This window comes from Hemitrygon akajei, chromosome 14 (assembly GCF_048418815.1).
Source record: "Hemitrygon akajei chromosome 14, sHemAka1.3, whole genome shotgun sequence".
NCBI lineage: Eukaryota > Metazoa > Chordata > Chondrichthyes > Myliobatiformes > Dasyatidae > Hemitrygon > Hemitrygon akajei.
The window spans coordinates 21495135-21521708 of NC_133137.1; the positions used below are offsets into that span (position 1 = coordinate 21495135).

The 26574-nt window shown below is 36.9% G+C and overlaps 1 protein-coding gene across 1 annotated transcript; it reads left to right on the forward strand.

The window, feature by feature from the left end:
* Positions 1-675: 675 nt before the first annotated feature.
* On the forward strand, positions 676-25864 carry LOC140738391 (cell cycle checkpoint control protein RAD9A-like). The gene is made up of 11 exons (XM_073065630.1): positions 676-795; positions 2097-2167; positions 3018-3170; positions 4060-4174; positions 8150-8249; positions 9839-9945; positions 10044-10150; positions 15778-15842; positions 17156-17281; positions 19539-19797; positions 23688-25864. Exons 1-11 carry the CDS (start codon positions 774-776, stop codon positions 23850-23852), a joined length of 1290 nt encoding a protein of 429 aa, XP_072921731.1. The 5' UTR covers positions 676-773; the 3' UTR covers positions 23853-25864.
* Positions 25865-26574: the final 710 nt, after the last annotated feature.

Genomic DNA, 26574 nt, shown 5'->3' on the forward strand with positions numbered 1-26574 from the left:
TGCTCCTTATTTTGTCAATTATGTTGGCTGGAAATGGTTTTGTATGGCGGAGATATTTCCATCCCTTACGAGATGGTGGGATTGCAGGTGCTCCAGACAATGTCATCCCATTAACACCACAGAACTCCAACACTATTTCAGGAGACTTTAGCATTCAATACTGGCAAGTTGAGTGCAGAATTAATCATTTGGTTAATTTTCTGAGGCAAGAGATAAAAACAGATATGATTAATGCCATAAGGCTTATCTTCAAAACAGTTCCCACAGTCAACTATCTCCCTTGATTCCAAGACTCATTCTTTATTTGTTCAGAGGATTATCTGATCTTTTCGCTGCTAAATCAAAGCACATTAAATGACATATCAAAGGCACACTGCACAATAGCATTTACCTTTGATGTGTCTTTATTTCCGCCCAGAATCTTAGCAGTATAATTTAAACGCAACATGTTTGAGGTAGCCAGCAATTGATAATGCCCATTTTTATTCTCTGTACTAAGAGCGTGGGTAGATAATTTTTGAAATACGTCAGTTGCCAGTTAAAAAAAAACAATTTTATGCCCCAGCTTCAAAAATAGAAAAAAAAAACCACGTCAAAGAGCGTAAAAATTACAAGTGCCGATTTATTGCACGTACTGGAGTAGCCACCAAAAGCACATCTTGTATTGGAAATGGACCAAAAGCCAGATTGAAGGAACTTGAATTTAACAACGTGTGAATGAAGTAACACTAAACTGCAGACACGTCATGTACCCGGTTGTTCATCCTTTGTGAATGTATTTTAATTCCTTACAAGGTATTTGATAAACTGGTACCTGACTGACTAGTCTAATGGCGGTATGCAAACCGCAGAGGGAGGCTGGTACAGGAACACTGTCGGTGTCCGCGTGGAGTTGGAGTAGGGGTAGGGGCAGGCTTTGCAGTGGATTTGAAGGGATTGTCGGAAGCCATGAGGGCTTGGGCCAGCTGATGAGCCCGGTGACCGGCGATATGCGGAACCCGGCCTCGTCCTGTGGAGAAATTGACGGCCGAGGCCCGAGGCCCCGGCGGATGGCGCGAAAGCTCGAGCGTCCATCGCGCCCGCCGTCTCCATGGACAGTTTCCCCGGGATCAGGGAATATGCTCATGTGCTGCATAGAGAAAATACAACTCCTCATTTAAGATTATTATTTTAAAACAATTTTACCGTCTCAATTGTTAAAATCAAGCCTTATCTGTGTTAGTGACAGGTGAAACCAGATAAGGACAGCACCATGAAATGCATCATTCCCGCAAACAACCTGAGAGGTAGCTTCTAAAACATTCACTGTTTTTATTAATGTAACAGATATTTATGCTTTAACGGCATATTTAGTCAGTTTACATTTATTCAAAGGAATAAATTGAATAAATGTGGACGGATTGTATTTAATTAATCACAATTTTGTTTTCAGACCTGTCATTCGCTGAACTTCTTTACCAGTCATTTTTTGAATATAGCGTAGACTTTTTAGCTTTCTAGATCTATGATCAGAATTGTCAGAAGCATGGCTTTCATTAACATCATTATTAAAGGTAACATTTTAAGACTTTTTCCTCATCTCTCTGTTGTTTTTGTTTGGCATCTGATGTGAGCCCAAACTGAACTTTCAATAGCTTAAATGATTTCTTTTAATCCTACAAATTAATCACCCAGGTGGTGGGCAAAATAATCTGGTTTTCAGGTCAGCTGTAATTGCCATAATTAACCATGCTATAATATGTGATTTTGTTTCATAATGCTACGTATAATCCATACATATAATGTTTTGTCTGGTGGTGGAGCTCCTTTCTGGGGAATGCGCTAAGATGGTAAGATGCAATATTAATACACAGCAGCCTCTCTGGACTCTGGATTGGGGATTGCCAAACATTATGTGGATTTTCTGGTGTAGTCTGTTTTGTCATGTGCTTTTGCGATATCATTCTGGAGGAACGTTGTCTCATTTTTTAACTGCATTGCATTTGTGGTTTCTAAATGACAATAAACTGAATCTGAATATGAGTATGTTAAACAGTGAAGGAAAATGAAATGTTAATTAATGTTTAATCATGAAAAATGCTATCTGTACTTTGCAGCTTTTGGAAAAGCAATCCATGCCCTTTCCCGAATTGGCGATGAATTATGGTTTGATCCTTTGAAAAACGGTGTAAGTTGTAGAAATTGACAATATATTTGTGAGCCTTAACTTCTAGGAAGTGTTAAAATTGGATAAAACATACCCTTTCTTTCAGAATGTTCTGATTTTAATCTTTTCATATATGTAGTGGTCTCTTAATTATTGCATTGTGGGGTGGGTGCAATGGATGACCAACTGGCTAAGCTTTCTCCTGCTGGTTCAACATATTAGGTAGAGGAATTGGGACCAAATTTGGCCCAAGTAAATAAATTGTATTAAAAATTTTACTTCAGTAGTCATGCAGGTTAGGAGGGAAATTAAATAAACCATTCCTCTTGTTCCCCTTTAACCGTCATGGAGCATTAAAAAAATTTTTGAGCAACAATCAGCTAGACAGCTTGCCTGAGGACCTTGGTGATGATTCATTATATGATATTTTCTTTAGTGTCGGGCAGGAATTTGAACAAAGACGTTTTTAAATTTCCTTGCTGCTTGTTGGCATGTTCAGTACTTCATTAAAGTATACTTTCATAACTTAAATATCTTCAAGGTATAATGGCCCAGCCATAATATTAGCTGTTTTATGATTCTGATTGGAAAACACTATTTATATTATACTATTCCAAAGGGGGCTGGCACTGAATTTCATTATGGCTCAGGTCCTTCAAAAGAGAAACAAAGATTAGATTTTTAAAAAAGAAAAGAAAATTGATAAAGGATCACTTCCTTAATTTTGAAAAATGGCAAACTCCTTTAAAATTTTATACCCTGATCATGAATCTTTTTAAGTAAAGTAATTGTCTTTCCTACTTAATTGGTCAAAGAGCTTTGAATATTCCGTTGTATTCTAGAATAGTTAATCATTATTTTTTTTCCACAGCTTGCACTGAGATCAGTTAATTCTTCTGGATCAGGATATGCTTGTTTTTTATTCGCTCCCCTCTTCTTCCTGCATTATAGTCGGGATAACAAGCAGCAGCAAGATTGCACTGAAGCTGAGGTTGTACCCCTCAACTGTAAAGTAGCAGTTAAGGTACAGTTTGTGTTTTCACAGCCTACAGGTTAAAATGGTTGACATAGACACCTAAATAATATTTTTTATTTAAACAGGATTTAAATGTGTTTCTCAATACACTGTGTAAAATTTGTTTAGTGGTAAGATATGTCGGTACAACATTATGTTAATATTGTTTCTTTAGTGTTAGCTGGAAGGCAGAAAATCTGAGCATGGTCTTTATTCAGTTTATAAGAATTCTATTGGCTTGAATAATGGAAATCACAATATGCCTGCTCTTGTGGTGAAATATGGAATTGCCTAAGTTGGAAAAGAATCTTCTTAATCTTTATTATGCCTTATTTAGAAGCCAGCAAGCTAATCATCTTGGTGTCACTAATGTCTAAATTTAAACCATATTCAGCAAGATTACAGTTTATACTTGTTACTGAATGTTTTCATTTCCTCAATAACTTACCACAAAATAATATTCCATCAAATGTGGCTTTGCAGTCCTCTGTATTCCACTGATAATGCACTATTTATGTGTTGCTCTCATTACTTGACATAATTTAATAAAATGTGAACAAATGTGAAAATTCACAAGTCTTTAAATAGTATTTTTAAAATAATCATTCAATTCTTACAAGCCTGATTCTATTGAGCAAAAGCATTATTTAAGGGTAAATTTCTTGCCCATATTTTGCTCCCTTTTAAGAGCATCTAGAAAATGATTTTGTATATGTTCTTACCAGTGTCTTGTTACAGTATTCAAATCATACTAATGATTTGAGAGGAACCTGTATTTGTAATCTACCTTTCAAATGACAAACATCCAGAAAGCACATTACCGAGTTTATTTATTATGATAGGTAATTTTATTACTACTTCTTGGCTGTCTGGGCTTTTCTTTTCTTCTTTTATTTAGTATATTCTTCCTATGTTTCGATGCCTAACTACACTAGAGAGGAATGTGGAGAAATGCAAGATTTATGTAAATTCAGAGGACTGCAGAATAGTTTTTCAGTTCTGCTGTAAACATGGTAAGAAAATAGTTAATCTGTCTTTAGATTTAATTGTAGCTAGTTTTATGATTTTGTAGAGGTAAAGATAGTATTGGTAATTAATACTGCAGTAGATGCAATTTATTATGAAATGTAGAGAGATGTGATGGTCAATTCATGCAAAGCAATTTTCCACAGATAAATGAACTAACGAGTAAGATATTTGGCTGATGTCCAAGTATAATGAAAGAAAGATTACTTGTATGGTATGATCTTTTCACAATCCTGGGTCACCCCGAAGCACTTTGCAGTCATTGAGGTATTTACTTCTTGTGATTGGATATCTGACTAGTTGTGTTCTACAGGGTTTAGTGCAGGGACACGTGCTATTTGTTATATGAATAGATTGGATTTGATTGTAGGAGACAAGATTAGTAAGTTCACGAAGATCTGTGGAGTTGTTGATGGCGTGTAAGAGGGTGATTCAGAAATCAAAGGTGCAGAGGGGCTTGGGAGTCCTTGTGCAGGATTCCTTAAAATTTAACTTGCATGTTGAGTCAACCAGTAAGGAAGGCAAATCCAGTGTTAGCGTTCATTCAAAAATCAAAGTAAAATTTATTATCAGTGCGCATACATGTCACCACATTCAACCCTGAGATTCTTTTTTCTGTGGGTATTCTTTTTCCTGCAAATATAAATAAATAGCAATAAATGATAAGAGCTTGAAATAACAAGATAAAGAGTCCTTAAAATGAGATCTTTGCTTATGGGAGCATCTCAATAGATGAGTATAGTTATCCTCTTTTGTTCAAGAGCCTGATGGTTGAGGGGTAGGAACTATTTTTGAACCTGGTGGGCATGAGTCCTGAGGCTCTTGTACTTTCTACCTGATGGCAGCTGCAAGAAAAAAGCATGGGCTGGGTGGTGAAGATCTTTGATGATGGATACTGATCATGTCAAGAGAATTAGAATATAAAAGCAAAGATGTAATGCTGAGGCTTTATAAGTCATTGGTCAGACCGTAGTTGGAGTACTGTGAGCAGTTTTGGGCCCCTTATCTAAGAAAGAATGTGCTGGCATTGAATGAAAGGAATGAAAGGGACTTGAGAAACATTTACAGAGAAAGGTTGAATAGGTTAGGACTTTATTCCCTGGAGTGTAGAAGAATGAGGGGAGACTTGATAGAGGTATATAAAATTATGATGGGTATAGATAGAGTGAATGCAAGCAGGCTTTTTCCACTGAGGCTAGGGGAGAAAAAAACCAGAGGGCATGGGTTAAGGGTGAAGGGGGAAAAGTTTAAAGGGAACATTAGGAGGGGCTTCTTCACACAGAGAGTGGTGGGAGTGTGGAATGAGCTGCCAGATGAAGTGGTAAATGTGGGCTCACTTTTAACATTTAAGAAAAACTTGGACAGATACATGGATGAGAGGTGTATGGAGGGATGTGGGCTGGGTGCAGGTCAGTGGGACTAGGCAGAAAAATGGTTTGGCACAGCCAAGAAGGGCCAAAAGGCCTGTTTCTGTGCTGTAATGTTCTATGGTTTTATGGCTCTGGGCCAGTACTCACTGGAGTTTAGAAGAATGAGAGGGGATCTCATTGAAACCTAACAAACATTGAAAGGCCTAGATAGAGTGGATGTGGAAAGGATGGTTCATATAGTTGGGGAGTCTGGGACCAAAGGGCACAACTTCAGAATAGAAAGACTTCCCTTTGGAACAGAAATGATGAGGAATTTCTTTAAGCTGAGGTGGTAAACCTGTGAAATTCAGTGCCACAGATGGCTGTGGAGGCCAAGTTGTTGTACATATTTAACGCAGAGGTTGATGGGTTTTTGATTAGTAAGGACGTCAAAGGTTATGGGGAGAAAGCAGGAGAAAGGGGTTGAGAGGGATAATATATCAGCTATGATGAAATGGAGGAGCAGACTTAATGGGCTGAATGGCCTAATTCTGCTCCTGTGTCTTATGATCTTATGTTGGTGAGATGGGCTGAGAAATGGCAGATGGAGTTTAATCCAGATATATGCGAAGTGATGAATTTTGAGAGTACTAGTGATATATATCAAGAATGGTAGTGTGATAAGGTGTATTGAGCAACAGAGGGATCTCGGTGTACAAATCCAAATATCCTTGGAGATGATAGTGCCTGTGGATAATATGGTTAAGAAGGTATATGGAATGCTGGCCTGTATTAGTCAGAGCACTGAATGCAAGAGCATGGAGGTTATGCTCCAACTCTATAACTTACTGGTTGAACATTACCTTGGAGTGGAAATCGTCAAAATCAACATGATTGAGGTATGTACAATTGAAGGGTATAGGGTAAATTACAGGAAACTATTCCCCATATCAGAGAAGACTGATTTAAGGACATAGATTTAGGGTTAGGGTGAAGAGATTTAGAGGGGATCTCTGAATAGGAGAGGAATGGGAAATCACCACCAGCCCTGACAGCCTCCAGTGCACCTGTACCCACAGTCACTGTTGCAGATGTCAGATCAGTCTTATGGAGAGTCAGTCCATGGAAAGCAACTGGCCCGGGTGGAGTCCCTAGTAGGGTCCTTAGACCTTGCACAGATCAGCTGGTAGGGTATTTGCAGACATTTTTAACTCCTCCCTACTTCAATCTGAGGTTCCCACTTGCTTTAAGAAGACCACTGTCATCCCAGTTCCAAAGAGAAGATAATGTTCCTTAATGCCCAGTTCCATCATAAAGAGCTTTGAGAGGCCTACAGAAACCCCAGCCTCTCAGAAAGCCTCAGCCCACTGCAGTTCACCTATTGACAAAACAGGTCCATTGCAGTCACCATCTCCCAGACCCTATGCTCATCTCTGGAACATCTGGATAGTAAAGGCACCTATCTCAGACTACTATTGATCACAGTTCTACCTGTAATACTGTAATTCCAAGAAAGTTAATCTCCAGACTACCATTAGATAGGAGCTTTATTCTTGTAAATACTTTATTAAACAATGTAACATCCATGAATACTTTAAGATCATCTAAACTATCCATTGTATTTGGGGCATTCTAATTCAGTACCATTCTCACCGGACAGTGGAAGAAAATAAATCAGTGTTGATGTTAATCGCCCCCTCATTGAAAGTATTAAATTCTGAGAAATCAGTTTACAACTATGTTCAGGAATGGAATCCTTGTGCAGAATAGCTGCACTTTGCATACACTGCCTGAAGCAGTTTTGCTAGTCAAAGGAAGTATTTGGGTGGGTTTAATACCAGTGGATCCCCACTGGTTGGCATAGGTGTGATGGGCCAAATGGCTTGTTTCTATGCTTTATGACTTTATAAATCTATTGAAGAAATACAGGGAATGCACAGCATGCCAGATGAACAGCTATGTGAAAGGACTGTTTAATCTATTTTACTGAAGTTAATTAAGAGATAAAGAGTTGCCAGCACTGGGGATATCTATGTTCTTAGAAACAGTGCCATTTAAAAAGTTCCCTGACAGGGGCATGACTAAACAGCTTAGCTAAAAGAATAGTACCTCACAACCCTCTCGATAATTTATTGGAGTTTTTTTTCTAAAATTTGTGCTCCCAGTCTTCAGAGTGGGAATTCAGCTGTCAGTTTTCTGATTTGAAGGTGAAAGTGCTGCCAATGGGCTATGGGTGGTCAAGAAAGCATGAGAACTCAGTTTAGCATCTTATATGAAAACTGGCACTGTGACCAGGGAGCATTTACTTATTAATACTTAGAAACGTCAGCCTAGTTCGTGTACGGGTCTCCAAAGTGACGCATAAGGTCATGACATCACCTCCAAGGGTACAGTACTTCATTTGCCATGAAATGTTAAGGAGTATTCTGAGCTTGTGAAAGCTACACTTGGTAATTGCGCATTTTATTTCTGTTAAGTTCTAGAGATAAAATAACGCCTCTCTGTTGCATAATCTGTGAGAAGATGTCAGTGTGTCAAATGATATCTTGAACATTTTATTTTACTTTTTCAGTGGATCTTGTTCCAAATAACTTTCTATGTTGCTGCTTGCAGGAATTACTAAAGCTCACCATTTGGCATTTCAGGAATGTGAGTCTCTTCAGGCTGTGTTTTCGAAGCAGCTAAGCCCAAATATAGTGCGATGTCATGCAAGGTAGGAACCATCGTGCCTTCCAGCTGGAATAAACTTGTGGGTGAAGAGCATTATTATTATCAAGGAAATTTAAGATGAATAAGAAGCAGACTCTATGTGGTATTTTATTAGTTTCGTAGATTGGGAATTTGACAGACAAAAATATTAGCTGGAGCATTACAATATCCCTAAAGGGTCTGGCACACAAACACTGAGATAATTAATTCTTTATTAACATAATAGTTGTAAATGATAAGATGTTTTATCAATGTTTCAAAACAGAAACAGACCCTAGACTGAAACACTACTGGAAGAAAAACAAATGAAATTAAATTGGTAAATTGATTTATGTTGTCACATGTACTGAGATAGCCAGCTGGTGGTGTAGTGGCATCAACACCGGACTTCAAGGTGAATGGTCCCGAGTTTGAATCTGGCCATCTCCTTGCACGCTTTCCATCCGTTGAGCATTGAGCTAGCAACTTGGCCTTGTGCAAAACAGTCAAATTCTATGGAAAAGGCAAAAAAAAGGCTGCTGATGCACCTCAAGGTGTGAAATGGAACAACAATGTACTGAGGTACAGTGACTTCTGTTTCCCATCCCCACAAATCATTTCATCACAGCAGTGCAGAGAGATAGTACAAGAGAAAAAACAGAGTAGTTGTTGCTGTTACAGAGAAAGTACAGCTGTAAACAATAAAGTGCAAGGCCATAAAAAGGAACATTGTGATGTTGAGTCCGTCTTATAAAAGGAGTTTAGAAACTGTCTGAAGGAGAGAAGTGAGAATGTCGGTGTGGGTCGGATCTTTGATTAAGTTGACTGCTTTATCGAGGAAGTGAGAAGTGTAGATAGAGTCTGTGGGGGGAGAGGCTGATTTCTATGATGTGCTGCATTGTGTCCACAGCTCTGTAGTTCCTTGCATTCACAGGCAGAACAGTTGCCACATTAAGCTATGGTACATCAGATAGTATGCTTTTATAGCGCATTGATAAAAATTGGTGAGGGCTAAAAGGGACATGCCATTTTTTTTAGCCTCTTGAAGAAGTAGAGGAGCTAGTTACCTTTCTTGGCTGTGCCACCTACATGATTGGCCAGCACAGGCTATTGATGATGCTTACTCCTAGGAACCTGAAGCTCTCAGCCCTCTACACCGCAGCACTGTTGACACAATCAGGAATGTGTGTACTGGAAGTCAGTGACCAACTCTTTTGTTTACTTTAAGGGAAAGGCTGTTACCATGACACCAAGTCACTAGCCTCTCTCTCTCCAGCCTGTGCTCTAACTCATCATCATCGAGGTATAATACCCATGACGGTGTTATCTGCAAACTTGTAGCTAGTGTTGGCCACACTGTCACGAGTGCAGAGGGAGTAAAGTAGGGGCTGAGGATGCAGCATTGTGGCACACCAATGTTGAGAATAATTGTGGCGGAGGTTTTGCTGCCTTATCCTTTTGAGTTACAGTCTGTTGGTCAAGAAATCAGGGATCCAGCTGCAAAGGGAAGTGTTGAGTCCCATTCTAGCTGTTTGGAAATGAATTTGCTTGGAATTATAGTATTGAAAGGAGAAAACCTTAAACAAAATAATTCATGTAATTTAATTTTTAAAGGCTTCTCTCTGACATAGCCGTTCATTTTCCAATGTCTCAAGAAGAAATTACTTTGACCGTAACTCCTTTGAAAGCATTGTTCAAGAGCTATGTAGATGAAGACAAAGGTAACTTAATTTCAATCATTACCGTAATTCAAAGGAAATAGAGTTCAAATACCTTTTAAATTCTGTCCTCATGTTGACTTTTTCTTGTTAATATATAGATTTCTCAAAAATAATGCAAACTGAAGTGAGCTTAAAACCCAGTGAGTTTGAATATCTGCAGGTTGGAGTTGATGCTGAGATAACATTTTGCTTAAAGGAGCTTAGGGTATGGAAAATTATTTTATTGTAGTGCATTGATGTTTCTGAATTTAGTGTTACAAAATCACAAAAATTCAATGCAGTAGAGCTAAAATATAGACCAGCTTTCTGTATATCTGAATCATAGATTGCTTTTATTTAGAATATATATGAAAGGATTAAATACATTAAAAATACATGTGCCAAGGATTTTTGTAAAAGACAGTTTTATTTTCTCCTTAAAACATATACCTTCTAATTCTATTCTCTTGTTACTTGCTTTCTGCAACACTTGCTCTCATTATCCCTGAGCTTCAGGTCTCTACTGCTGAGACAGACAGATGGGCATTCATACTCTATAGACAAACAAGCTTCCTAAGTGTAGAACTAGAATAATGACAGCATGTCCAAACATGAATTATGCCCAAGGGACAATTGTAATCTCAAATGGGAAAGTGAAATGATTACACCACAATGCTTTATGTACATAATTAATATGTCACTACAGAAGTTTACAACATATTTTTAAAAAATTCATGATTTTTACAATAATGACAATTTTAAAAATAATTCATAATTTTCATGAATTATGTACAAGGGTAAACAGCTCTCTTACACCACCATCATTTGCTCATTGCTCACCAGTTAAAAAATACATAGGATAGCATGGATAATACTTAGCATTTTGTGGTTTCCTACTGAAAATGGATAACCTCACTTGATCCTACATTATACACAATCTACCATTTACATAGTTCATCTATATCCCATTTTTGCACCTTCAATGCCATTTATATTCTCAGTTAGCTTCATGTCATCAGCAAACTTGCGAATGTTACACTTGATCTCAGCCAAATTGTTGATAAAGATTGTTAAGCTAAAGCACAAATTGCCATGGTAGTTTACTCAAAACAGCCTGCCAGTCTGAGAAGGACCTTTTTATTTCTACCTTCTTTTCTATCATTTTTCTGCTTCCATGTTTCTTTATTATTCCCTTTGTGCGACAACCTTGTGTGGAAATCTTATTCACCAAACCTTATTTTCAACAGGCTTTTCTTGAGGTCCTCAAAGAACCCAGAAGCTCAGTCACATTCTTTTCATAAATCCATGTTAACTCTGTTCAATTTTATCATTTTCTAATTGTCTCCACTTTACATTATCTATGATAGATTTTAGCATTTTCCAGCTACTAAAACCAGGCTAACAAAGCTGGGGGTGTCTGTGCTCTCTCTCCCTTCTGCATTAAATAGATTTGCTAATCTACAATACATGACCATTCCAAAACCTATAGAATTTTGGAAGATGGTAACTAGACCATTCACTTTTTCTATTACTGTACTGTCACCTACAAGACTGAAATACAGATATTTTTGTTCTTGAGATTTATCATTTTTCACACACTCCAATTAGAATTTTGTTTGGTAATACTAATTCCCTTTACCTCCTCATATGCACTAGACCTTTGGCTTTCCAGTATTTACGTGAAAATATTTTTGTAAGCTGCAGTGAAACAAAATACAAAATATTTAAAAACAAGAGAAAAGCTGCAAATGCTGGACATCCGAGCAGCACACACAAAATGCTGGAGGACCTCAGCAGGCCAGGCAGCATCTGTGGAAAAGAGTACAGTTGATGTTTTGGGTGCTCTTTTCCATAGATGTTGCCTAGTCTGCTGAGTTGCTCCAGTATTTTGTGTGTGTTGATACAAAATATTTAATTCCTTTGCAAGTTCTGTATTCCCCATTTTAAATTCTGCTGCCACTTTCCTTTACAGATCCACATTTGCTTTTGCTAGCCTTTTTTTGCCTTTAGTTACTTAGAAAACTTGCAGTCTGCCTTGTGTTTCTCATTAGTTTACTCTTGCATTCAAGTGTGATTGGACTGGTTTTCTTGGTTGTTTTTCTTCCTTAAAGAAACCCGGTTTGTCCTGGCAAAATCCAGACTGGGATTTGGCAAGGGCATTATCAAAGAGAATGTGCCACTTGATAGCACAGTATCGATAATTTCTATTATTTTGCATGTGATTGAGGGGACACTGAGCGTTAACTATTGGGATAGGAATTGACTTTTTTTAATGAACAAAAATGTATCTGGATATTTTTCAACAGTATACAGTACAGTGCAAAACTCTTAAGGCACCCTGGCTATATGTATATGCTTAAAACTTTTGCACATATTTGTCAATGTTGAGTGGAGAGTGAGTTTGTAAATCTAGCAGGAGCAAAGCATGTTGGGAATAGTGAGGGTAGCACTGGGGCGGGGACTGATGTGGGTGCAGACACACCCAGCCCTGAGACACCAGGTAGGGTCATTTGATTTCAAACAATTAGTTTATTGATCATAATAGAATGTCTCTCTAGTGCATCCTGCTCCCTTCTCTCCCTTCCCCTTTTCCCAACCATGATTTCCCTCTCCCTGCCCCCTTCTCACTCTCAGTCCACAATAGAGACACATATCAGAATCAGGTTTATCATCACTCACATAAGTCATGATTTTTTTTTGGCAGCGGTACAGTGCAATATATTAAATTACTACAGCACTGTTCAAAAGTCTTAGGCACATATATTTAGCCAGGGTGCCTAAGACATTTGCACAGTACTGTAGCATGGCTAATGGCACAACTTATTTTGGAGTACAAGTCTTCAGTGATGCAGCCAAGATCTTGTCTGTAGTCCTAGAATCAATTGCCAGCTCTTTTGTTTTGCTGACATTGAGGGAAAGATAGATTTTCTATCTCTTGTCATCGTTTAAGATTTGGCCCACTATAGTGGTATCACTTGCGAACTTGCAGATGGAGTTAGAACAGAATCTGGCCACGCTGTCACAAGTATTAAAACTTTGAGATGTATTCTGTACTGCATAATTTCTACTGTCAAGTATAACCAACAGCACTCTTAGATTCTCGCTCAAAGGTATTGATCTAACTTGTTTATTTTAATCGTAAAATGCCACACTAAAATGTGTAATAAAAGAAAACTGTCACATCTTAGGTACCCTGAGGCAGTTGTTTTGTTTGTGTAGCATTGTATGTTGAATGCTTTATTTATTAATGCACTAGATAAAACAGATAATGACACCATACTGTCAAGTGGTAAGAAATGGTTTCTTGGGATTCTGAAATGGAAAAATATCAGGATATCTCCTTTTTAGCAAGGTAGCATTGAACAAAAGAGAAAAATAACAACTTGAATGTTTAGTTGGAAGAATTGGCATGGGCATCCAGGCTATTTTATTCAATTTCCAAAAGTGCTGCAGGTGATTTATTTATAAGTTACTTGCTACATCCATAGGATTGATCAGATAGAATTCAGAGCAGATGACACATAATGATTCAGAAGGTGGCAGAACTTGAAAATTCAGAGATAGCTAGCTACGTAATGATATCAGCCTGTGCTGAAAATTGGATTGAAAAGGATGCTAATTATTGCTGACTGCATGAAGCTGCTTGCTGATGTCTGTGGAGCAGCTCCCTGAGGAGATTGGTCTGAAATAGAGTGTTTCCGTGAGGCATTGTGAGTAAGGTTAAAATTAGGCTTTGTATTACAAGGTAGGAGACTTTTTGATTTTTTGCTAGTATGCTTTATACTGACATTACTACTTTCTTTTAATTATGTAGTTTTTGTCATTTTAATTAATACCCACAGGAGTAAAGTAACAAATGTGTTAAAGCTCCTTTTTTAATCATCCTACTTTGCATATTTCCAACCAAACCCTGGTATTTAAATCAATATTTGTCATTTAGAATTGAATTAATGCAAGCTATTTTAAGCTTCCACTCCATCTAAAGGAATGACTGGTATGGAAATGTTATGGCGGCACCTTAGATATCTTTTTGATGCCCAAGGCCCTCTTAAGTTAATTTGAGTAGGCTTTTCAATTAATATTGTATAACAGAAATTGCTTTCTCAGTCATGTTAGTTATGCGACAGTTCTGTGGGTGAAAATGTCTTGTTAATGAGAGAGGTCAGAGGAAAATGGCCAGACTGATCCGTGATAACAGGAAGGTGACAGTAACTCAAATAGCCACCTGTCACAACAGTGGTGTGCGGAAGAACATCACTGAATACACAACATGTAGAACCTTGAAGTGGATGGGGTTCAGTAGCAGAAGACCACAACGGGTTCCACTCCTGTACCTAATAAAGTGGCCACTGAGAGTACTTGAATTTTGTTAGTCTGAGCTTTTGTGAAAGAAATGGCAACGTATTTACAAGTTCTAAAAATTTTGGAGCATGAAGTCACAAATTTCAAAGCTGAACAGAGTTCTGTTCTTTTGACTTTTTTTTATTCATCTTGTGCCTCTTTCGACATATCATTTATGTGGAGGAGCTACCTTTATTTGTGACTGGCTTTCTTCATTAAAAAGAGCCAAGGTCTCCTAATTTAGGAAGGGCTTGTAGATTTCACTCTAGTGAAAACACATTACTGTATTAGCAAAAAATGCAACTTATGATGGATAGCATTCTTCTAATGGGCTTGATGATTTTTGACTGGCGTGTAGTCAGTTACATTGTAAAACAAGTAATTTATACATGTTAGAACTGTGTAATTCAAAATGTGAGATATTGTTTTGAAGTTAGCGAGTGGGCTGGAAGATGTTACTGAACATCCTCAGCTGGGGATAAATTGGAGAGGCAGGATTTAATACATCAGCAGAGCTGCCACAAAGGATGACGACTTTAAATGGCCATTTAATTTTCATTTGTGCTTACAGCTCCTGTACAGTGTGTTGCAAAGTTTGCTCTTCGAACAGAGCAAAACGTGCTTCATCAATATTTCCATTTTATGTCCTATCAAGACCATTTAAATACTTTAAATTAATAGCTACACACTTACTATTACATTTATATTCATTTGTTTTTTATACTACTTATCTTTATAGGATTTACAGGAATCTACATATTGTAAAAAACATTTTACAATTATGAATGCCATGCAAATTGTAATGTGGTTTACCATTTTATTAAAATTTTCATATTCTTTTATCTCTTTGCTACAGGCCTATATAATAAATATGCACTAAATTTAAATACGTAAGGTATCTCAAGGTTTGTGTTGCAATAAATTATGGCTTTAGAGATAATTTGCCAGTTTTGATAGTAACTTATCAGTCCAGCTTTTTTAGTCCCCCAGAGATGCTAACTCTTTGTAGCCTCCAGTTCCTTACACAATTATGCGTCATTCATACATTCTTATATACATGCAAAAATGGGTTGTGATATTTGACTGAAGGGAGAACCAGTCATGGTCAATACTTTGCATAAGTCTTAATGTTCTACAGCAGCTTTCAACATAAATATTATGACTTCAAAATGTCCTCTTCATCAGTTGAACTTGTACCATAACAGAAAAATTCACAAGTAATTGGTTCATTTCACCAGAAGTATTTACATTACTGCATTATACATATTAATCCGACAGTTTTATTTTGAAATAGATTTTCAATTGCCAAAATTTTATTTGATCATCCAATGGCTTACTAATCCATGGTTGGGAGCTGAGAAATGTAGTCTCTAAAATTGAAAAAATTACATTTATTTTAGTTTAAAATGTTCTGTTATATTGTTTTGCATTGCACTGCTAAGAATAACACATTATTTTAAAAATCTGTGCTATTATATTTTGCTACAGATAGATTTTTTTTTGTATTTTAAGGGTCTTCTGGCATTTGCAGAATCAATGAGCCTTTCTGTTTCAGCCCATTTTGGAACAGCTGGGAAGTGAGTTTATTTTCTATCAACAACTTTATAGTAACAAAACCAGCAATATTTGTGTTTGTTTGTAATTATTGTAGGCTGTGCTTGCTGTATAACAATATGCATATTTCCATTTATATAGCACATTTCTCTAAAAATTATCCTAAAGTTTCTCACAGAAAGGAGGAGCTACAAGAACAGATGACTAAAAGCTCATCTAAAAAGATGAATTTCAAAGCAGGTTGATTGAATTGACGACGTGGATGCAGGTGTAAGGAGAGGGTGGTTAGAAGTTTAGAAATGCAGTAGATAGCACAGAGGTAAACCATTTTGTTTATCAAGCCAGTCTGGCTAAAAAAGAAAAGTTATTTAGACCAATCTGTCTGTGGTCATTCATGTCATAGTACTTCAGTACACATCCAGATATTCTGCAGTCACAATGTAGGCTACTGCTTCCACCACCATTTCAGACAGTGAATTCCGTATTACCACTACTATTTGCTGAAAAAAAAACTAATCCTTGAGACTGATATCTCTAAATGGAAAATGTCTTTCCAGTTCACGTAGTCTAGCCTTTGTGAAATTTTATGCAACTCAGTTAAATCTCCCTTAAGGCTTCTTCGTTTTAAAGGAACAAGTTAGTCTTTCCTCGCATCTAAAATTCTCTAACCTTAGCAACATTCACGTATTGTGGCTAGAGTGTACATAGTACTTAAACTGTGGTCTGATAAGCATTTTAGTTTTTGCATAATCATGGAAAGTAACATATTCTATAGCTTTCTGAACCACCTTTTCTGTAAGTTCTGAAGTAACCTTCAACCTGCACAAAAATGTTTGAGACTTACTGTATACCTTGCCTTATTTTCCATTTTCACATCCATTTCCATAAACTTCAGATTAAATTCCATTTGCCCCTTTCTTGCCAACATAACCAATCCATTGATATCTTGATAATCTTATACAGCAGAAGTTCCCAACCATATGCCATGGACCAATACCATTAAGCAAGGGGTCCATGGATCCCAGGGTGGGAATCCCTATTATAGAAGTATCAAAACTTGATCAGAGCAAGTACCTGATATCTGGAGTCCTTGCCACAGAATAATCAAATCTGATTTTATAATTTTTGAAGCATTAAAACTTTTTAAAGCCAATCTCTGTTCATAAGGACCATTTGTTCAAAGAAACATAATTCTACTAATTACATAATATTGAGATATTATTTTCTAAATGATTTGCATCTAAATTCAGGTACAGGCTACTTTTCTCAAGTCAGGAGATATCGCAAAGCTTCATATTCATGAAATTGCAGTCTTTTCATCTATTTGATTTTACAGGCCAGTTGGATTTATCATTGATAACATGATGCTCGAAGCTATTTTCGTTCTGGCTACGTTAACTGACATAGGGAGTCAGTCATCATCACAGCATACACAGAACTCAAAAACCTTTGACAGTAAGAGGTACAGCTTTATGGATATACTTTTGGATGTTAAAAATATGGAATGTACAACAGCACAGGAACAGGCCATTCGGCCCACAGTGTTGAGTTGAACCAGCTAAAAAGCAAATCAAAAACACCCGAACACTTATCCTACGCCATGTCCATATCCCTCCATCCTCCTTACATCCAAATGTTTCTTAAAAACCTCTAATGCATTTGCCTCTGCCACTATACCAAGCAGTGTATCCCAGGCATCCATGACTCTTGAGTAAAAAACTTAGCCCTCACATGCCCCTTGAACCTACACCCTCTGGCCTTCAATGCATGTCCTCTGGTATTAGACATTTCAACCCTGGGAAACAGATATGCTCTGCCCACTCTATCTATGCCTCTCATAATCTTATAAACCTCCATCAGGTCTCCCCTCAGTCTCTGGCACTCCAGGGAAAATAATGCAAGTTTATTCAGCCTCTCACGATAGCATATGCCCTGTAAACCAGGCAGCATCCTGGTTATATTATCCAGTTCACAAATATTCTCTGAGATGCTACATTCTCTTAACTAATATTTTCACAATATGATCGTTCTGTTTCACTGATATATGCACCCTTGATTATCATAAATTGGCAATTATCTGAAGTGATTTAATTGAACTCCACTAAGTATTAGTTATTTAAAACAAATATTTAGCCTTTGGTACAACACAGGTGCTCTTTATAACAAGTGTTTTACGGAGTGGAGGGGGGTGGTATTGTGAAGCAAGGCTTGTGGATCCTTGCTGTAACCATATTTTTCTTGTGCATCTTGCAGGTAACAGTAATCTTAGTTCATGCATGAAATATCTTTCACTTTGTTCTTTTACTTTAGGATACAAGCTATGTATGTTAATCCTTCTTCACTACTTAACATGCAGTTTTCAGTCTCCCTATTACAAACAGCTAATCATGTTGAACTTATGATAAAATTCCAGACAACCATAAGTACTGAATTCCTATGTGCATGCGAAATAGTGTGATTTTTCAAGTTTACCATCAGCACATTTGGAACTAAATTTCTCTTACTTAAGTTTAAAGAAAAGTCAATCATAGACACTGACAACATGACTTGTTTATTTTCCACTGCCCACAACTTCCCATTCATCACTTTTTAAACAAGTTTTTAAGCTAAAGATGTACAATTCTCATTGTTTGGTTATTTCAGTGCAACAGCACTCAGCCACTTGGCAATGCTTACTTTGTTTCAATTTTTAAAAGAGTAATAGCAAAAGTTATGGAATCATACCAGATTTACAACAGGAGCAGAGGTGATGTCTGTTGCCAATCCAAAACACTCTTCTGCTAATCCCAGCCGTAAGCACTTGATCTGTAGGCCTGCAGTTTTTTATCTCAAGCACACAGTGTTTGCACTGTGTATGTTTACACCAACAATCTATATAGACTTCAAATTCCAGACTTTTACACCCTCTGAGTGAAAATGCATTTGATCTTTAAAGTCTTCTAACAGTTTCTACAAACCTATGGAGCATGGTTTTTAATCCTTGTGCTAATGGAAATAGATCCTTTCTATTTTCTCAATTTAGGCCCGTTGTCTTTGCAATTACCTCAATTAATTTACCCTTAAGCCTCTTGTTCTAAAGAAAGCAAATTTAAATTTCCTTAATTAATTACAATTTTCAGTCCAAAATATTCCTAAATTTCCTGTGCCATGTCCAGTGTAATCACATCCTTCCTGTACCAGACTGTATACAATACTCAAGCTGTGATCTAACTAGGGTTGTACATTGTTCAAATATTACCTTCTCAGCCTTACCTTTTAAAGGTAGGTTTCCAAAATGCTTTCCTGATTAGATTGCTGAACCATTCCTGCAACCTTGTGATGATATTTGGACAGATAGTAATATACCAAGGTCCACACCACTCAATATCCACAATGAATGCATATTTCCAACACTTATGAATCAGAAATAATTTTTACTGTATTTTTTATTACTGTGGAATGGTAAAAGTCAAATTAAAGAATCAAAAATACTTGTGATTAAAAATATAATTTGCAAAATTGATTCAATGAAAATTGGATGTCTCTTTTAGTTTTTAGGAAACTGATACTGTAACTGGATTCAGACTGGTGAATAAACTTTTAAGATTTGTGAATATGTAAGCCCAGTTCGTTTTTAGTTTGCTGCTGGATCTCATATTTAAGTTCTTTGATATTATACACCTGTGTATTAATATAAATAGTTCTTAACTACTAGGATCTAATTAACATTCATCTACCAGCAGTGTTAATCTGACAGACATTCAGATTGAAGATGTGAATAAATTGATTACTGAAGAAATCAATGCACCAGCTATAACCATAGGAACCACTTTACAAAAAGATGCTCAGTGCCAAATTCAGGATGGAGAAGATAACGACAGGAGCCCCAAATTAACTGAAGAGCTGAAACAAAATGTTGAAACATTCTCTGTATGTAACAGTTGTTCAGAGGATGGAGTTGAAAATGAAATGCTGGCTGGAACACCACCAAATAAAAAGGTAGAGTATTGATTTATAAAATATGAAATGCTTTTGTTGAAATAAATTTACTTTGAATTATAAATTGTAAAATATTGTACTTCAGACACTATAAAATTATACAGCAGATCATCCCTACAACTGGCTTAATTTAAATTTTCTTAATAGATCTATGCTTACCTTTTCTCATGTTTTAGCCCTCCAAAAATTTTTTTTTAACCTGAAACAAGTTCTGAATCTAGAAAAGCTAGCACAGAAAATATTCCATTCTAATTATTGGGCTGGAATACCCATCAATGCTCGGCAGCTTCCAATCTCCAGCACTGCTTTTCCTCCAGTTAGGAAAAAAGTATTCTGCTGTAGCCATAAGTAAGATTAGCTGTCAGTACCCTAGCATTTCTTGGCCAAGAGCCAAATATTTCATTAAACCCAAATGGTAAGGCTTATTTATGTTTATATAAATAAAAACAATCAACAGGAATTTTATTTCTTTTCCTTTTCCTGCCTTATTTCCTGGCTAGATCTTCTGAATTTCACCGTTGGACCTACTTTTAAGTGACTTCTTTCTGTTTATTATTTCTCCACTAGTTCCCTTTCCAGTATTTTTCTGCCTTTGTGTTACAGATGCTAAATTATATCTTATGGCCTGCATTTCTTATTAGAAACAAAACATCATGATAATATACATGGTGTTGCAGCCATCAACATGAAATTAAGAACATTTTATGATTTAGAAAGAACTGATTGCTACTGTTCTGACACTCATCAATTAACTCCTTGAGGATCAGCATCCTTCAAGGTTGGAGATCTGCTATCCTTACCCATTTTTGCCTTTTGTCACTATAGACCCAGAGCAACATTAATTCTTAATTAACAATTAATTCTGAAATGGCCCAAGATTCACTGAACTTTCCTTTCCTTTTGCAATTTCACCTTGGTTCTATTTCACCAAGCTTCTGACTTGCGTAATCTGTAATTGTTGATTATGCAGATATATCCACAATATACTTGAAAAGAAGGACAGCTCCTGGAGTATTTCCTTAGAATTGGAGTTGGATTATTATTGTCACATGTACCAAGGTTTCAGTGAAAAGCTCGTCTTGCATACTGTTCATACAGATCAATTACATAAAACAATGCAGAATAAAGTATAATAGCTACAAAGAAAGTGCAATGCAGATTAAACAATAAGGTATGAATTCATATCACTGTATATCGTGAGGTCAAGAGTCTATTAATATGTAATGGACTCTTGTAGGGACCATTTCACAGTATTATAATAGGTAGAAGCTGTCCTTGAGCCTACTGGGTCATGCTTACATGCATTTTGTACTTTTTGCCCGGTAGAAGAGAGAATGTACAGGGTGGGTGGGATATTTGATTATGCTGGCTGCTTTACTGAGGCAACAAGAAGTTTAGACAGTCCATGGAGGGGAGGCTGGTTTCCATGACATGCTGAGCTGTGTCCACAGCTCTCTGCAGTTTCTTGAGGTCATGTGCAGAGCAGTTGCTATACCAAGCTGCAGTGCACTCAGACAGTACTTCTCTGTGGTTATTGGTGATGTTCGCTTCTAAGAACTTGAAGTTCTCAACCACAGCGCTGTTGAGGAAGATGGGAGTTTGTGCACCACCCCCATCCTGAAGTCAGTGACCATCTCTTTGGTTTTGCTGACATTGAGGGAAAGTTTGTTGTCTTAACCCTATGCTATTGAGCTGTTTATCTCCCTCCTATACTCAGTCATCATCAGGACCATAAGATATAAGAACCCAATTAGGCCATTTGGCTCACTAAGTTTGTGCTGCCATTTCATCATGGCTGATCCATTTCTCTCTTAGCTCCAATTTCCTGCCTTCTCTCTGAAACCCTTTGTGCCCAGACTAATCAAGAATCTATCAATCTGTGCCTTAAATACACCCAGTGACTTGACCTCCGCAGCTGCCTGTGGCAACAAATACCACAGATTCACCACACTCTAAAAAAAAATTCCTCCTCACCTCTGTTCTAAATGGACATCCCTCTATTCTGAGGTTGTGTCCTCAGGTCCTAGACTCCCCCACCAAAAGAAACATTCTCTCCCCATCCACTCTATTCAGGCCTTTCAACATTCACTAGGTTTTAATGAGATTCCACCCCACCCATCCTTTTGAATTCCAGTGAGTATAGGCCTAGAGCCATCAAATGCTCCTCATACAAGCCTTTTTGCGAACCTCCTTTGAACCCTCTCAAATGTCAGCACATTCTTTCTTAGATAAGGGGCCCAAACTGCTCACAACACTCCAAGTGAGGCCTCACCAATGGTTTATAAGGCCTCAACATAATATCCTTGCTTTTGTATTCTAGTCTCTACTAACTCAACTAGCAAATTAACCTTTGGGGAATCCTGCACAAGGACTTTAAAGTCTCTTTGCACCTAATATTTTTGAATTTTCTCTCCATTTATATAGTAGTCTACACTTTTATTTCTTTCACCAAAGTGCACTTCCCTGCCATCTTTGCCCATTTTCCTAATTCTGTCTAAGTCCTTCTGTAACCTCTCTGCTTCCTCAACACTATCTGCCTCTCCACCTATCTTCGTATCATCTGCAAACTTGGCCACATGGCCATCAGTTGCATCATCCAAATCATTGACATAATGTAAAAAGCAGTCACTGGTAGCCAACCAGAAAAGGCTCCCTGTATTCCCACTCTTTGCCTCCTGCCAATTAGCCAATGCTCTATTGATGATAGTATCTTTCCTGCAATACCATGGGCTCTTATCTTGTTAAGCAGCCTCTTGTGTGGCACTTTGTCAAAGGCCATCTGACAATCCATGTACATACCCACTGGTTCTCCTTTGTCTATATTGCTTATTACTTACAACAGATTAGTTAGACAAGATTTTCCCTTCAGGAAACCATGCTGATTATGGTCTATTTTATCATTTGCCTTCAGGTACCCCAAAACCACATCTTCCCAGTCACTGAGTCAGACTAACTGACCTATAATTTCCTTTCTTCTGCCTTCTTGAAGAATGGAGGGACATTTGCAATTTTTTAGTCCTCCAGAACCATGCAGGGTCTATTGATTCTTGAAAGATCATTACTAATGCCTCCTCAATCTCTTCAGCTACCTCTTTCAGAACTCTGGATGCAGACCATCTGGTCCAGGTGATATATCTACCTTCAGACCTTTCAGTTTCTCACTCACCTCCCCAGTAATAGCAACTTCACTCACTTCTGCCTCCTGACACTTTTCGAACTTTCAGCATACTGCTAGTATCTTCCACAGTGAAGACCGATGCAACATACTGATTCAGTTTATCCACCATTTCCTTGTCCCCCTTTACTACCTCTCCAACATTGTTTTCCACCAGTCCAGTATCTCATCTCACCTCTTTTACTCTTTACATATCTGAAGAAACGTGTATTCTCTTTAATATTGTCTAGTTTATCTTCATATCCATCTTTATGACTTTTTAGTTGCCTTCTGTTGGTTTTTAAAAAGCTTTCCAATCCTCTAACCTCACTAATTTTTTGCTCTATTATATACCCTCTCTTTGGCTTTGACAGCACAGTTGCATCATCCTGCCTTTAGAATACTACTTATTTGGGATGTACCCATCCTGCACCTTCCAAATTCCTCCCAGAATCTCCAGCCATTGCTGCCCTGCCCTCATCCCTACTACCGCCCCCTTCCAATCAATTTTGGCCAGGTGCCCTATCGTGCCTCTGTAATTCCTTTTATTACACTGTAACCTGACTTTAGCCTCTCCTTCAAGTTGCAAGGTGAATATCATATTATGATCGTATTGTGAGCAGCCCACCACAGTGGTATCATATGCAAACTTGTAGATGGAGTTAATGGAATTATTACCTTAAAGACCTACTTGATTTGTATGTATTAATCATATTTGTATTCTTTCCAAAAAAAGTTGTGTACACTGTTCTTCAGTGAAGTGCTGTCTAAATATCAGAAGAACAGTCATCAATCTTTAGTGTGCCTGGCAAATGACAGTGAAGAGGAGGAGATCAAGGAAGGAAAATACAGGCAAAATTCTAACAATTCAGAAATGGCAGCCTTGGCAATGTCTTGCTAAAGGGTTTCTGGATCTCGAAAGCCCAGGGGCAGTAAAGCATCTAAAGCAAAAATCTTGTAGTACTTTATTGCTGTTCCAACTATAAGATACAGACTGCTGTTCAATGAGTTAAAGGACAGAAAGCAATTCAGTTTTCATATTCTAAAGCATTACAGCATTAACAAAAGCAAGTTCAATGCCACAAGTTATCAATTGATTACATTAATCCTTTTTGGGCATAACAGTACAAAATGAGTTTGGATTCTTACCTGCCTGCAGATACCATTTTGAATGCCAAGTTCAAATTTCTTTAAAATATTTGAAATGTAAATCAAATTTAAATGTTTACTTATTGCAAATTAAATCCCTTGATCCATACTTAGACTAACAAGAAACCTGGAAAAAATTTCTATGCAATTGCTTTCATGACCTCAACTTTCTATTTAGTGATGTTTCAATAAATTTTCTATTTTGGAAGATAGCTAATGTAGAACCTTAAACTGCCATTCGGGGACTAAAGAAATAAACAGGACTTATTAAAAATAGTTTAACTTATTATAGTAAATCTTTGAAATTCAATATGTGAGTTCTTTTGTACAGTTTTTCCATGTCTGTGTACTTAAAGTCATGCAGTAGTCCCTCAAGACATACTAACTCCCACAGCAGCGAGATTTCAGTAACTGAGACAGTACAGCAAAATGTTAAATTATTTATATTAAACCCAAGTATATTTAAATCCTTGAAATGGTGGGAAATACAATATCTAGCTTTTGCTGGAGCAGTTTAGCAGGGTTCAATGCATTTCTAAAATTTCATTATTGAGATTCGTTGACGTGTATTTACGGTCCCAAATTACAATTATTATCTCAGCATAATACATGAATGGTTTACTGGATGACCAATAAGTGGAAGCATGTTTATGAATTATACACTCAATGTTGAATTGCCAAATCATTTTTCTACTGAGCTGTAGTATGCCTGATTGTAATAGTCAAAACAAGATAGCCGTTAACAAGTATCCAAAATGTTTTGTGAAGCATGGAATTTGTGTTCTGAGCTTGTCAAAATTTAGGTAATTAATCTGTAGAAAATTCTGGCAACTAAGCAGTTTCTATGAATATTTAAAAATCAAATCAGTGATGCTTACAGCAGTGGATGCCACTTAGCCTATTAAGCATACAGGCTTTGCCAGAGGGAGAGAAATACAGAACTCCTAGTCTGAAAATAACACATGATGCCTGGCACTACCAGTGAAGCATTAAGTTTGTTATGCACAGCAGAAAAGATTATTGCCTATATATTGTATTCAATTTACTAAGTTAATAGAATTCAAATACATCACAGATTATTCACAAAGTATCATCCATATTTTATTGTCAATGAAAAATTAATGAAATATAAGAGTTGACTATTTGCATATTCAGCATCTGTGCATTTATAGTCCATATTATTCTCTTAAAAAGTGCTTGCAAGGATTCTGACAGTTGACAAATCTGAGTATTAAATAGTAAATGGAAAAAAACTGGACAAAAAGAACCAAGTATCTAACCTTGAAATTTTGCTAATCCATATTTAAGTGTGGTATTTAGAATCACCAACTGGCTAAATATGAATATGTCAAGTTGTAATTGAAATAAATTATATATTGGTGCACAAAGCTTTTTGGAATTTAAGCTACTGTTTAGATTACAAAAATGTTATTCTTGAAAACATTGCATTCAACATTAAAAATATAAAATGATGTAGTGTTTGATACTGTAAACAGCATATAATGACCACATAATGCTGGTAGGCATATTGAACTAGGATGTGCTTCAATATTTGAAATGCAAAGGAGGATTTCTTCATAAAGGCATCCCTGGAAATTAGTCCTGTTAATTCCCAAGAAGTTATGTCTCCAAATTTAAAGTAACAGAAAGCATTCCAAACTTATCTCTAATGCTGGAAATAAGTACACAAATCTAATCATCCTTTAGAATATCCCTAACACATTTGGTATTCAGAAGGAATGGCACATATATTCTAAGTATTTTCTGTCTGGTTTGTGGAGATGTGCAGTACGGGGCGGGAGGGGAAGAGGAGGGGAGAGAGGAATGATAGTATTAACCATTGGTGTGAAAAAACCTGGGATCAGAAATGGGAAGTTGATTAAAGCACATTTTAATACTTTACATGTTTATGATTAATAATTTGGTGGAATGCAGGTTGTCAGAAGAAAAAATAATTTGTGTTCGTATGTTGATGGCTCTTCAAGTTTTATAATTCTTGGTAATATTATATCTCCATTTGTATTTAGTGATGTCATACATTAGACTAGACATTTGCAGTCTTGATACATTTTTCCTGGTTTTTATTTCTTGTTCCTGTTTTGATTAGTTTTTACCTTTCTATGTAGCATCTAGAATACAATGATGAATATTCTACTGTGCTTATTTTAGACCATGCCATTTTCTACTTAAGCTTCCCAACACCCACTCTTAAGGGCCAACCACCATAAGCCTGATCCAGCAATCTTCTCTAGCAATCCTATTCCAGAAAGTGCAATTATAAACTGTCCTATGGCAATTGTATTAGTTGGGCTGCAATGTTAAACCAAAAAAAAATTAATACAAGTTTTATAATTTGCATTTTGAGAAGAGTGTTGTATTTGGAATATGGCTTGATGCTTCATGTCCTGCATCTTCTGCTGAATAGGTCTCATGTTGTAATCTTCCTCCAGGAAACTAACTCCCCTCAAGGTTCT

Bases quoted from the DNA above. Each gene is read 5' to 3' on its own strand.
- LOC140738391 (XM_073065630.1), top strand. From the start codon at position 774: ATGTATTTTAATTCCTTACAAG. The intron at 4,175-8,149 runs GTAAGAAAATAG...TGCTGCTTGCAG, and splicing joins TCAGTTCTGCTGTAAACATG to GAATTACTAAAGCTCACCAT. The intron at 17,282-19,538 runs GTACAGCTTTAT...TTCATCTACCAG, and splicing joins AAAACCTTTGACAGTAAGAG to CAGTGTTAATCTGACAGACA.